General features: G+C 51.7%; 4 protein-coding genes across 4 annotated transcripts; 2 read left to right on the top strand and 2 right to left on the bottom strand.

The window, feature by feature from the left end:
- Positions 1–452: 452 nt before the first annotated feature.
- On the bottom strand, positions 453–3,058 carry M438DRAFT_404675 (uncharacterized protein; the record flags this gene model as incomplete). Its single annotated transcript, XM_029909735.1, has 2 exons — positions 453–2,769; positions 2,832–3,058. 2 exons carry the CDS (start codon positions 3,056–3,058, stop codon positions 453–455), a joined length of 2,544 nt encoding a protein of 847 aa, XP_029762348.1.
- Positions 3,059–3,747: 689 nt separating this feature from the next.
- M438DRAFT_316501 (DNA repair protein RAD50) lies at positions 3,748–6,192 on the top strand. The gene is made up of 2 exons (XM_029902695.1): positions 3,748–5,403; positions 5,460–6,192. Exons 1-2 carry the CDS (start codon positions 4,071–4,073, stop codon positions 5,969–5,971), a joined length of 1,845 nt encoding a protein of 614 aa, XP_029762347.1. The 5' UTR covers positions 3,748–4,070; the 3' UTR covers positions 5,972–6,192.
- A 41-nt stretch (positions 6,193–6,233) lies between these two features.
- Positions 6,234–7,599, bottom strand: M438DRAFT_316498 (uncharacterized protein). Its single transcript, XM_029902694.1, has 2 exons — positions 7,481–7,599; positions 6,234–7,424 (listed from the first exon to the last, which is right to left on the bottom strand). The coding sequence occupies exons 1-2, from the start codon at positions 7,517–7,519 to the stop codon at positions 6,270–6,272; spliced, it is 1,194 nt and encodes a 397-aa protein (XP_029762346.1). The 5' UTR covers positions 7,520–7,599; the 3' UTR covers positions 6,234–6,269.
- A 2,147-nt stretch (positions 7,600–9,746) lies between these two features.
- Positions 9,747–12,678, top strand: M438DRAFT_270350 (uncharacterized protein; the record flags this gene model as incomplete). Its single annotated transcript, XM_029900382.1, has 3 exons — positions 9,747–11,336; positions 11,383–11,976; positions 12,112–12,678. Coding segments are annotated over 3 exons (2,751 nt in total), but the record flags the coding sequence as incomplete, so codon positions are not given.
- Between the last annotated feature and the right edge of the window lie 905 nt (positions 12,679–13,583).

Below are 13,583 nucleotides of genomic sequence, written 5' to 3'. Positions count from 1 at the left end.
AAGACAAAAGGGTACCAAGGGTTTTATAGGTAGACTGAGCTCTCAGGCTGCATAGAGAATCTCTCGAAACATACATCAAAAGGCAGGATGATTTTGATAACCGTGTGAATGTCCAAAGAGAGCATGTAGGGTAGTCGAATCTCAGTGGACGACGACCTTAGATTTCAAAACTACCGTGCCTTTTCACAGTATAAAAGCAACCTTGCGAGGGCCAAGGAAAGGAAGAGAGGGGGCTTGTATTCGGTGACCCGGGCTGTAGAAAAAGTGAAGTGAAGATCGAGTATTTGATACTACTGCTATTTCTACTTGATTACTTCTGTCCTGTTCTCGATATCTCACTATCTTACAATACTGTCTTCTTCCCTATGACCATTCTTCCTGATGATTCTCCTGCTCTCTGACCCAATGATATCTTTCCTTCTCGCCCTCTCTCATCATTTTATGCAATCGCACTAGTTTTGCTGGGCGTCGAGCTCAGCGACCTGTCTGCTCATAGCGCCAACGTCAAAATCGTAGTTGGCATCGTCGAAGTCGTCGACTGGTTCCAACATCACTGCTTCTCCGAGACCATTGAGCATGTCGGAACGACGCATAGGCGAGAGGTCACGGCCGTTGTCTTGCTGGCCTCCAACCTCCATAGACGCAAGGACCATCTCCTGTGCGAGCGGGCTGGTCTGATAGTGAGGAGTCGATGTCTTTCCGTTTCTGATGCTGCTGTATGGAGGGGTGTTGTAACGACCGTTGCGGTTGACTTGAGGAGATACAGATATGTAGGTGTTGTGAGAAGACAGCTTAGGCGAAGCTGCCAAAGGTTGCTTGTTGGACCTGTTGGATGCAGTTCTAGAATTAGGTTGGATGATAGGTTTCTCCAAGTAAGACCATCCATGGCCCTGACCTGGAGACTTGTACTGTCTGTAGCTTTTCTCGGGGCTTTGTTCGCCATAGTGATCGAAGTCACTGTGTCTAACATCCTGGTAGGCTGTGGTGTTCTGGCGTTTGAGAAGTCGTGGATCTCTTGGTGGAGAGGTCGCGGCACGCTTCGTAGTCCAGCGTTCTTGCTGAGCAGGAGGCACATCGATATCCATGTCATCTTCTCCCATGCCATCATTGCCTTGCCAATCGCCATCGTTTCTTGCATCGTAGCGATCATCCTCCTCATCGGGAGTGTACACTTCTTCTTCGTAATATCTCTTGTTGCTTGGGACTCTGCCAACTCGTGTTGGTCTTCCAGGCTCGTTGACAGCTGCGGACTCCATTCCAGCATCAAATCGCTCAGGGAGAGGGCGTTCGGGGGAGGAGGTGGGAGATTCAGCATAGCTGATTTTCTGCTTAACACGACCGCTACGGCGTGTGCCTGATGATGGCAACTTCTGAGCAGGTGAAACGTTGGCTTTGGCAGTCTTTGTCGCTCTGCGCTTTCTGCTCTCGTATTCGGCAGTAGACTTTCCAGTGGTATTGGCGGAGGTGGGTGAGATCTGGTAAGAGTATCCAGGTGCAGAGGCGTCGGGCTTAATCTTGGGTGGTCTTCCACGTCTCTTCTTAGGTGGTGAGGGGTTGCGCTCAACAGTCGCCTGTTGGTTCGTGAATGAGAAGGCCGGTGCCAAGGTCGGAGGACTGTAGTCCATTTGTGCTTGGAAGGGCTTGCTCGACGTAGGCTTGGTCGGAGAGATGGCATTGGTGGTAGTGCGACAGGGAGTACCAGATAAGTCTCCACCCTCCCAAAGGCCAGAATCTGCGCGACTGAGCATTCTTCTTTGCACCAAGTTGTCGGTTCTGGGAGCGGCTTGTGGTGAAATGAAAGGGGGAGGTTGCATTGCCTGTCCCTCGACATACTGTTCCACTCTACGCATCTTGGCCTCCTTGAGAGCTTGAGCTTGTTTGCACATGTCGAAGACACGTTGTTTCGTGTCTTGCTGCTTCTGTCTGGCTGTCCTGATACCTCCCACGATAAGGAGGCGTCTGTTTTTGATCTCTCCGTTTGTTTCTCTCAATTGAGCGTACTCTTGGTCCTTACCTTGTGCATTCTCGGTGAAGTTCTCCATCAATATGCCCCAAGCATCTCTTCGAACTTGAATATCTTCAAGCTCTCGATAGAGGTCCTTAAGGCGATTCTGATTGTCTTGGAGATCTTCATCACAAGCTTCCAGCAAGGCCGATCCGTTCTCGATCCAATTGGCAGTTTCCTGGTCCTTTTTGCAGTAGGTTCCACCACAGAGCCAGATGGAGGACTCTTTCAAGACTTGGTAGTGGTCGCAGAAGGGGGCCATGCTGGCCAGTGTCTCTCGATCGCATGTTTTGACCAACATGCTCTTGTGGCGACACAAGTGTAGGGTATACTTATGAAAACACATCTTGTTCGAGGGTCCGTAGGGGGCGAGCACGAGTACGGGGTGAGTACGGGACGAGTACGGGACGAGTACGTGGAAGTACTGGACGAGTACTGGGAGAGTACTGGGAGAGTACGGGGCAAGTATTGGGCGAGTACTGGGCAAGTACAGGGCGAGTACGTGGAAGTATGGGGCGAGTACGGGGCGAGTACTGGGCAAGTATTTGGCGAGTACGGGGCAAGTACTTGGACGAGTACTGGGCGAGTACGGGGCAAGTACGGGGCCGTAGGGGGCGAGCACGAGTACGGGGCGAGTACGGGGCAAGTACTGGGCAAGTACGGAGCAAGTACGGGGCCGTAGGGGGCGAGCACGAGTACGGGGCGAGCACCGGACCACGGACGAGTAGGCGAAAGGGGCGAGCACGAGATAGTTGTCTCCGTGTCTTGAGGTGGCAGGTAAGTGTTTAGTAGCGGCCGGGTACGGGGCGAACACCGGGTCACGGACGAGTAGGCGAAAGAGGCGCGCACGAGATAGTCGTCTCCGTGTCTTGAGGTGGCAGGTAAGTGTTTAGTAGNTGGCTCTGACGTGCAGCACATCGAGTAAGCCAGCCCAATGCTTATCGAGAGAGCAATGATGTTTGTGTTTCGTCGTAAACCCTTTGGAAACTTAGCATGTCTGTCCATTCCATCGCATCTGTCTTGGAGCGGGTTCTGAAACCTCGCAGCACCCATGCTGCTAAGTGGGGAGAGGACACAATGAGAGAAATCTTACTGAGTAGAACAAGGGCTTCTGTTTGTCAGGTTGATATACTTGCCTTTGTGTTCACTCTGCCCAGTCCCGGTTCCCAATGCCAGTCTCCTTAGGCTCATCTCTGCGCATGCATACAAAGAATCGCATCCACTGCAGAGACACATATATCACACAACACAGCTTAAATCAACACCGCCCTCTGGTCGATGAGTCGCAACGCAGGATGCCGTGAAGAACTCTTCCAAAGACTGTCCAGGGCCAGGAAAAGGCACGGCACATCTGAGAAACAGGACCATACTTGGTGAGAGCATGAGCAGTGGTCGCCCTCGATGCGTGGTCGTGGTGGTCTCGGAAGTATCGTGCGTTCGAACATCCCACTTCATGGCCCCATCTGCTCGTGAGATGAATTTTCACCTGCGTCTAGGTTACAGCATCGTCTCATCAAGTGTTGTAGTTGGCTTCATGGGCGGCAGATCTACAAGGCCTCTTTCGATGGCCGAGCGATGTCACGATTGTCAAGATTCTAGAAAAAAGAACCCCACGTTTCACCAACAGGCTGAAAGACAAACAAACCTTGCCAAGTTGCGGAGAGAGCTGTAAGGGACTTTGAGCCAAGATTCTTGACAGGTCCCGATGAAACCGATGCTTAACTCTGAGGGAGAAGGTCATACCCAGAGGCTATTGTCTGAGAAACCTGCATACACCTTCTGTTCACTCTGGCCTCGGTATTCGGCACTGCGCCATGCGGTGCTTTGAAATCTCTAAGAACAAGTAGAGGAAAGCATCCTCGGAGATGTCGGCCGAGATGGACGGAGACGGACACGGGTTTTAAATGGCTGGCCGAGATGCCGTAGAGGGGGGCGCGTTTGACGCCATTTACGCATCCTCTGCAAAACAAAATCAAAGAGTCATGCTGCTCTATTTCCATGCTCCTCCTTTGACACCTGGAACACCCAGTCGCCTTCCGACATAACCACTCAATCCTGTGTCACCATGAGCGACGCAGCCCGACGTGACGAGGTCACCCGAGAAGAAGCAGCCGCAGAGGCTGGCCCTGGAGCCGCAACCACGAATAATGTACCGGCCAACCAACTCTCTGAAGACATCGAAAACAACAGCACGTCTTCAGTATCGACCAAACACGACGATGTACCCACGCAAGATAGACCACAATTGGAGCGCAAGGACTCGACACCATTGGAAGAGAGATCAAAGGGCAAGATTGCTCTCATCATGACTGCGCTGGGAATGGCCGTTTTCCTCGCTGCTCTCGATGTCACCATTATCACGACCGCTCTACCTACCATTTCCGAATACTTCCATTCAGCCGCTGGATACACATGGATTGGTTCAGCATATCTACTAGGAAATGCTTCAAGTGTGCCATTGTGGGGCAAGATTTCCGACATCTTTGGGCGAAAGCCTATCTTGATCGTCGCAAACTTGATGTTCCTTATTGGATCACTCATTGCTGCTCTGGCCAACAGTATCGGCATGCTCATCGCCGCTCGAGCCATTCAAGGTGTCGGCGGTGGTGGTCTGGTCACCCTCGTCAATATCTGCATCAGTGACCTGTTCAGTCTGAGGAGAAGAGGTGCGTACTTTGGTATCATCGGAGGTGTATGGGCATTGGCATCGGCTATTGGACCTGTCATTGGTGGTGTGTTTACTGAGAAGGTATCTTGGCGATGGTGTTTCTACATCAACCTACCTCTTGATGGAGCCGCTCTGGTTATCATCTTCTTCTTCCTCGACTTGAAGACTCCCAAGACTCCTCTGTGGGAAGGTCTGAAGGCCATTGACTGGATCGGAGCCTTGCTCGTTATTGGTGGCGTACTCATGTTCTTGTTCGGTCTTGAATACGGTGGTGTCACCTATCCTTGGGACTCTGCTACTGTCCTCTGCCTGATCATCATGGGTGTCTTCACCATGTGTTTGTTCATCATCAACGAGTGGAAGTTCGCCAAATCGCCCGTCATGCCGCTTCGCATCTTCCAGAATCAGAGCAACATCGCTGTTCTCGGTGTATGTGCCATTCATGGTATGGTCTTCATCTCGGCTTCATACTACTTGCCTCTGTACTTCCAGGCTGCACGCGGAGCCACACCTCTCTTGTCAGGTGTCTACATCCTTCCACAGGCCCTGTCTCTGTCATTCGCCTCCATGGCCACCGGTATCTTCATTCGCAAGACTGGTCAATACCTACCCGCAATCTGGTTCGGCATGGTCTTCCTTGTACTAGGCTTCGGTCTCTTTGTCGACTTTACAGCCGACAGCGGATGGGCAAAACTGATCATCTACCAGATCATTGCAGGAATAGGAATTGGTAAACACCATATCTCTTCACCGCTCCTAACAATCATTGCTAACATTACACCTCAGGTCCCAACTTCCAAGCCCCCCTCATCGCCCTCCAAACAAACGTCCAGCCCAGAGATATCGCCACTGCCACGGCAACCTTCGGCTTCGTCCGCCAAATCTTCACCTCAATCTCCGTAGTGATCGGCCAAGTCGTATACCAAAATCAGATGAACACGAAAACCGCCCGCCTGGTCGCCGCTCTAGGCCCCCAAACCGCCTCCCAACTCACAGGAGGAGGTGCAGGCGCTAATGTCGAGTTGGTAGATAATCTGCCCTCTGGACAAAAGCAGGTCGCGCAGACGGCATTCGCGCAGAGTTTGCATCCCATGTGGATCATGTATGTGTGTTTTGCTGCTGTGGGGTTGGTGGTGAGTGCGTTCATCAAGAAGAAGGAATTGAGTAAGAAGCATACGGAGACAAAGACTGGACTTGATGTCCAAAGGGCGAATGCTGAGGCGCAGAAGATGGAGGATGCGGAGAAGAAGGCCGCAAAGGGGAGGAAGATGCAAGATCCTGAGAAGGGTGAAGCGTAAAAGCGTCCCTTTATGAAGGAGAGAGAGAGAAAAGGAGTTTTTGGATTTTTCTTGCATTTTCCGGCGGCGCATCAACTGCGTATACCTTTTTTGATACCATAGCGATGTCTGGCATGACGGGATGTAAAATCGCATCTCGATTTCATCCCAGGGGTTCCAGCATACTTCCTCTGCATCTTTTAGAAGTTTCCTAATTAATCACATCTTCACTTTCAAACAACACCACTCTTCCACACATGTTCTGACAATATCAACAGCTTTCAAATTCCGAATGTATGGGTATTAAAGGACGTCCAATTCAAGCAAGCTTCTTGACCCTCTCTTCCAACTCTTTGACCCAGGTCTCTACGGCAGCACTGTTTTCGAGCATACCGCTTTCCGCTTTCGCGACTGCTTCTTCCACTTTCTTGAGACCGTCCCGCCATTCGCGGATTTCCTTGTCTGCTTCGTCTTGTTTTCGCTCTACTTCGTCTAGTGTTTGACTCGCTGTTACGGCATTGGCGTGTAACGTGCGTAAAGATCGAAGACGGGTGAGTAGTGGTGGTACAGTCGGGCTGAGTGATGTCAAAGTAGGCAATAGAGCGTAGAGAGCGCGCAATTTTGCCATGTCTTCGGGAGTGTGTAGTTCGTGTAGGCCATCGGTGGTGCCGGAGGGTTTTGGCGTTTGTTGTTGTTGGAGTTTTTGGGCCAAGGTGTCGATGTGAGTTTGTGAGGTTGAAGAGGTGAGGAGGGCTAGTTGGCGGTCTAGTAGCGAAAGAGTGGGGATGATGGGAGAAAAAGAGGTGGCGGTGGAGGCTTCAGGTGCGTCGAGAGATGTGATGCCGAGTTGTCGTTCGAGGATTGCGAGACGAGCGTCGAAATCGGCCACCTTGTTTAGGGCTTGTGTATCGGCTGTCTGGCTTATCGCTTCCTCGATACGTGTCGATTCTGGTACCGCGACGGCATCTGCTTTTGAGGGTGTTGTTGATGCCAGTTGTCTGCTCAGACGCGACTGTGCTGATTGCGATTGGCGCATACCATCCAGTGCCGTGCTCAATTGAGCCAGTTGTGCGGCCACGTCTTCATCCTCGGTGTGTGCCTCTGTGCCATTTGCCTCGCTTTTCCTCTTGTCCAATTCATTCTGAACCTCCTGCACCTCCCTGTTTAGCCTCGCCAGCTTTCTTTGCAGACTCTCATTCTCGTCCTCGCTGTCGTAGTCCTCGCCATCATCTTGCTCCCTGTTGCTGACAACATATGCCCTTCTCTTACTGCTCACACGGTCTGAGAAGTCGGTTTCCCTCGCATCGACCCGCGATGATTGGAATTGTGATCGTGCTTCGTTTGGGTGTAATTTACTTCGGCTGATGCTGGGGTTTGCTTCCGTATCCGAGGTTTCTGACCATGCCGTTGATGTCGGTAGTGTGGATGCGTCGTCTGTCAGATCTGGTGTCTCGTATGTGTCTGGCGATTCGTCCTGAGGTTGTTGTTAGTATTATGCATCTTAGTATTCAGCTTGTTGAAACCATTTACCAAGTCGGGCAGAGCGGCGTACTTGCGCACTTGGGCCATGCTGCGATAGCTCTACGGTCGAATATTGGAATGTTGATGGACAAGTGGTGGGTAAGGTGGTGTCGAAATTACAGCTTCGGAGATGGGCTTGGACGTCACTTTGGGTCTCAGGGACGTGGGACAATTGAAAGAGGGTGGAGTTGGATACGAGTCAATCGAAACACCATGTTTCAACACCGCCATTCTGCGCTATCACGTGACGGACATGATCAATCTATCATCCATCAATACATGTATGCTTCCACTCTACTCCGTGGGATCTCGAGCAAGACATGTCGCGTTTCTTTGTTTGCTGTGTAAGGACCAAATCGCGCGAAGTTCACCGGGCGTCTCTCCGCCGTGTAGCTTCGTTGGACTTTGGCTGTACAAATGCACCATGTCGGGCAAGCTGGACAAGGCTTATTGAGAATTGGATTGTGTTCATAATGTTCATCCTTTTCACGAGTTTCTACTCCTGCGCATCCATATGACTTCCTGAACCACGACCCCGTGTGTGTTGAAACACTAGGTTTGGTGCTGGGTGAATGCCCTTAGATATGGTCCCCATCACCGACATAGTATAGGTAACCTTTTCCCAGCACTTCGACTGGATCGATTCTTGCCTGCTTTGCCTCATCGTCTTTGGTATCCATGGTCTCGCCCATCTGAATAAGCGAACAAAATCTTCTCCGATGGTCAAGCGCTCTATGCAATATTGGTCCATTGTCGGTGGACATTCCCGAGCGCATGTCCTCAATCGCTGGCTCCAACCACAAATCCGTAAGGCGTGGGTTTCGATATACGGAGAGTGTCGTTGGGGCATTTTAACACCTCGAGGCGCCCTGGATGAAAATTGATCGATCTAGCGGAGTCGGTCGTGACACGTCTGGGAATATACATCAGCAAGGGAGATATCTTGGAAGAGAGCTATGCAAATATTCGGTTGTCGAGCTTGATGCGGTTTTGAGATGCATCAGCAAGATTGGGCTGCGAAAAGGAAATACGTGGTTATGCGCAATCATGATACGTGCGCCCTATCGAAACCTATGCCCGACTGATGTGTGGCAGAATCTGAGTCGCGAGATCGATAGGGAAAACTCCAGGGGAGTGAGGAGTGGCGTGCTGATGATAATGGCGAGTATGCGCAAGATAACTGAGTAGACAGGGTAGGACGTGCAACAGATTCGGAGATGACAGTCGCAGCGCCATGTCGATCTTCGCCAACGCGCCGATATCTGATTGAACCATCACGCAGATTTTGCCTGGTCGATGATATGTGTCCAGCGATAGAAATGCACAGAAGCAGGCTCGCTGTGCAGACAGGCATGATGCGTGGTGCAAAGGATATGGGACATGTCGAGTCGAGGTGAGGTTGAAGCAAAGTTGTCGCGGGAAAAACGCCGAGGGCACACCGGCTGGCACAAGGGCCATCACCACCAAACTGGAGACATATCGTCCTCTTGGTCCAGCCTCACGAGCGCAACCAGACTTGAAGCTTCATCACTACTTAAAAAACATTTGCTCTCTTCGCTTCGGAGTTATAACATCCAGCATGCTCTAGACTCGAACAGAGAAGCGATGCAACAACATATTGGCCGCCCTTCATTCGCCTCCATATCCTGATATTGCCAACATGGACCCGTCCAGCAATACCAATACTCCCGCGGACGACTTGAAAAATTTCCCCAATACAATCATGGAAGGAGTCGAGGGTATCTTGGCCGCAAATACGGCCTCGGGTGCCGCGACCACGGTGCAAAACCAGGTCCGACCAAAGCCATCAGGCCAGTATACCACACACGACAGTCCCGAAGATTCGAGCTCCGGCCTATCTTCTGTCGAAAGCGAGCCATTGAGTTCTGTTCCCGATGCTCAGGGGGCCAGTCTGAGCAAGGTCGATGTTAATGGCATTCTCCGTTATGGCTCATTGGATGCCGATGAAACTGGTTTATCATCAGTGACTTCCGGCCCTTCGACTAACAAACGACCATTCCAAGAACTTCACAGCTATCCTGAAAGTCAGGTATCTGATGATGACAGAGCAGCCAAGAGACCTGCTTTCTCTTCTCAATTTGCCCCTCTTCCAGATCACGCTACACCTAGCAGTCGTTCATCACTCTTGTCGAATATCCACGTCGAAGCTCGCCCAGACCCATCAGTCGCTACTTCCCTGAGGGATAATCGTATACAGTCGGCGCCGAAAGCCCCAACACCAAGGGCCAGGAAATTCTCGAAAGTCTCCAGACTGACGACTAATGCTCGTCCAAGATCGTCAATCCCCATGCACATGTCTTGGGAAGAATATGGAAGACAATGCATCTCAGCAGCTCACTCATCGCGCCTCAACCCATACGCTCTTCACCCAGGCGAATACAGACTCTTGCGAGACCACATTACGCAAGCTCAAGTCACCACTTATCTGAACATCCGTAATGGCATCCTTCGTCTTTGGGTTCGAAACCCTCTAGTCAGTGTCTCTAAGGAAGAAGCAGCCGGCTGCGCAAAAGATGTGCGGTTTTTTGACCTGGCACATACATCATACCGATGGTTGGTCAGAAATGGCTACATCAATTTTGGCTGTGTCGAGGTTCCTCACGCTGGGGTTCTCAGTACCAAGCGAAAATCAGTACCTAGACAAAGAACGATCGTCGTCGTAGGTGCAGGCATGGCTGGTCTGGGCTGTGCAAGACAACTTGAGGGGCTCTTCGCGCAACTTGGTGATCACTGGACCGACACTGGAGAATTACCCCCAAAAGTCGTTGTTTTGGAGGGGCGGAAAAGAGTTGGCGGTCGCGTCTATTCACATCCACTTCGGGACCAGGTCCCAGACAGTCTGCCGAACGGCTTGCGAAACACTGCTGAGATGGGTGCTCAAATCATCACAGGCTTCAACCACGGAAACCCCCTCAACGCCATTGTTCGCGGACAACTTGCGCTCCGTTATCATCTTATGTGGGACGAGATAACGATGTATGATTCTGATGGACTCGCGGTCAATCATGAACGCGACATGATGGTCAATAAAATCCACAACGACCTCTTGGAGAGAGCCAGCGATTTCCGCGTAAAGCCGACGCCCATAGAGACGCTAGAGGGTCTTCCAGACTATGTTGAAGTTTGTCAAGACCCCATAGAAATCAAGACGGACAAGACCAATGCTCCAACCCTCAACAAAGAAAGGCAGGCCGTGCCGCCCGGCTTCGCTAAGCTTCAAGGAAGAACTCAAGTCGTTGCTGGTAACAGTTCGAGTCGCACAGCTGCACAGGCTGTGAAGTCAGCAGGCTGGCAACTAAGACCTGGTATAACGAAAAGACACTCTCTTGCCCTTGACGCAATAGCTACAGAATCCGACAAGCCAACTCTCGGCGCAACCATGGATGAAGCTGTTCGCCAGTACCAAGAGCTTGTAGAATTGACACCCCAAGACATGCGTCTTCTCAACTGGCACTACGCAGATCTGGAGTACGCAAACGCTGCCACAGTCTCGACCCTCAGCTTGGGCGGTCATGACCAAGACAGTGGTAATGAGTTCGAAGGTCGACATTCTGAAGTGGTAGGTGGCTACATACAAGTCCCTCGCGGTCTAATGATGCTGCCTTATCCTCTTGACGTTCGCTTCGAGTCCACAGTGGAGAAGATCACCTACAACGCGAATGACGATGATTCGGACGGCTCGGCAACAGTATTGTGCTCAAATGGAGAAGTCTTTGAGGCCGATCAGGTTGTTCTCACCTCCCCACTAGGTGTGCTCAAGACGCAGACTATAGGCTTCGAACCACCTCTGCCGGATTGGAAGCTGGGTGCCATTGACCGCATGGGCTTCGGGCTTCTCAACAAGGTAACATCATCACTCTCCACTTGAAGTTTGGAAGCTAAATGTTTAGGTGGTAATGGTCTTCGAACACGCATTCTGGGATAGCCAATACGACATGTTCGGATTCTTGAATGACGCCGAGAATAAAAACAGCCTCAATCCCGATGACTATGCCGCTCGCCGCGGTCGTTTCTACATGATGTGGAATTGCGAGAAGAATAGTGGCAGACCCGTGCTGAGTGCTCTTATGTCTGGTCGAGCAGCTCATGAGGTGGAAACCACGGACAATGACACATTGCTCCAAGAGGCTTTGGACAAGCTTAGACGTACCTTTGGAGCTGAGAACGTTCCTACACCCGTCGAAGTCATTGTTACACGGTGGAAGAAGGATCCATTCGCAAGGGGAACATACTCCTTCGTTGGACCAGCCACCAGCCCTTTGGATTACGACATCATGGCGGCTCCTGTTGGCAATCTCCATTTCGCTGGAGAAGCTACTTGTGGTACCCATCCTGCCACTGTTCATGGCGCGTATCTGTCTGGACTCAGGGCAGCTGCTGATGTTGTCGACACTATGATCGGCCAGATGGCAGTCCCCGAACCCCTAGTACTGCCTCGACAGAACAACCTAGCTGCTGGCTTCGAAGAGGCCTCTGAACTGGCTGTTACACAATCACCACTAGGACAAGCCTTTACGGGCACGCCTCTTGGAGTTGTAAAGCGACCCCCGGGTAGGCCTCCAGGCCGACCGCCTGGTAGACCACCAGGCAGACCAAAGAAGGTAGTTGAGCCGATACAGTCTCTACCCGCCGTAACGCCAAATCCCACAGTGCTTCAAAATCCTTACAGGTCATCGACTAACAGCAAGTCTGTTGAAGACGAGACATACGAGGCAGCGATCATTGACGCTATTCTTTCCGAACTTGGGCCTCGACCTCTGAAGCCCGCCAGACCTGGCGCAAGTGTCAACCCATACCTTCTGTTCACGAACGACTATTGGGCACGATGCAAAGAGGAGCTAAGTCAAGCAAAACAGAAAGCGAGTGGTGACAGCGATGCGAAGGCATTACGAGAAGAGATTCGCAGTGAGGTAGGTCGACAATGGCGAATGTCAAGTGACGAGGTCAAGCGACCCTACATCGAGCAAACACAAGCGGCACAGCAAGCGGTAAAAGAGGTTCGAGCACAATATGAGATAGCGGCAGCCAAGTGGGATCAGGATGCTCGACGAATCAGACTTGACTATCAGAAGGAGCATCCGCCTACCAATGGAAACGAATGGACAGGCGGGACGAGTATTGAAGTGGCCTCCTCGGCTCCTGCCAGACGAAAGCAAGCAGTCAACTACCTGGAAGACTCGGAGTAAAGGGCAGACTAGATGCTTTTTGGCGTTGGCTGCACGCGTCCGAGTGGTGGAAAGTTTCTAGTCAGCGTGTATGAATTATTACTGTACAACCAACGTTCTAGGCGGAGGCTCCAGGGCAGGTGATGATTTGCAGAGGGTCCGACCGGCGGCTATCCTACGCGCAAGGATCGCTCTTGGCTGCACGCGTGACGGCCGCGTGGGAGCGCCAAAGTCAAATTGAGGTGTTTGGACGGTATGGAAGCCCATGCTCGATATTCATAGATAGCCGATCGATTTGATATCCAACGAACAGGATTAGGAGCTTCAGCTTGCTTCCAGCACAAGAACAACCGTGTGTCTACAATCAGACAACAAGAGACCTTCCTGATGGTGTCCTGTCATGACGACACGGGCCTCTGCGCTATGGCGCATAGAAGCGTCTCGCCCCAAAGCGGCGTTTGGAAGGTTTGATCGAGCGACATGCTGGGGGTCAGCGTCGGGCGTGCTTACCGATTGAACCGAAGCCGGGTCTGCTATCAGCGAGCTCAAGGCACGGCGGGTCTCGGTGATGTCAAGGAGCGAAATCCTCCCCGGAAAGGCTGAGACCCGCTGATATGGCTCGTGTAACAGCGAGGACTTGACAAAAACCGAATGCAACCCAAAGTCTGGCAACAAGCAAGCAGTTGAATTAGAAGAAGAGAAGGTCCCGGAGGTGTTTGGGGAGGTATTCAAGCCACCAAAGCGATTGTCGGAAGGTCAGAATCCTTTTTCCCCGCCATCGATCCCCAGAAACCGCTCGGGTAGTAGTGTAGGCGAGACCAGCACTTAGCCGTTGCATTGCCTCTACACTCTGCGCAACTCTCGAGTCTCTTCCTCTCGGCGCTCGTAGTTGTCTCTCCCTCCTGTCTCCCCGTCCTGTCGCTGTC

The sequence above is a fragment of the Aureobasidium pullulans genome, assembly GCF_000721785.1.
Source record: "Aureobasidium pullulans EXF-150 unplaced genomic scaffold scaffold_6, whole genome shotgun sequence".
NCBI lineage: Eukaryota > Fungi > Ascomycota > Dothideomycetes > Dothideales > Saccotheciaceae > Aureobasidium > Aureobasidium pullulans.
Note: the sequence above shows the minus strand (reverse complement) of the source record. Positions and strands in the feature narration are given on the sequence as shown.

What these genes read in the sequence shown, in the direction of transcription:
- M438DRAFT_316498 (XM_029902694.1), bottom strand. Translation starts at nt 7,519, where the DNA reads ATGGCCCAAGTGCGCAAGTACGCCGCTCTGCCCGACTTG. An exon ending in ACGCCGCTCTGCCCGACTTG is followed by an intron (nt 7,425 to 7,480) that starts GTAAATGGTTTC and finishes CAACAACCTCAG; the next exon opens with GACGAATCGCCAGACACATA.
- M438DRAFT_316501 (XM_029902695.1), top strand. Translation starts at nt 4,071, where the DNA reads ATGAGCGACGCAGCCCGACGTGACGAGGTCACCCGAGAAGAAGCAGCC. An exon ending in CATTGCAGGAATAGGAATTG is followed by an intron (nt 5,404 to 5,459) that starts GTAAACACCATA and finishes ATTACACCTCAG; the next exon opens with GTCCCAACTTCCAAGCCCCC.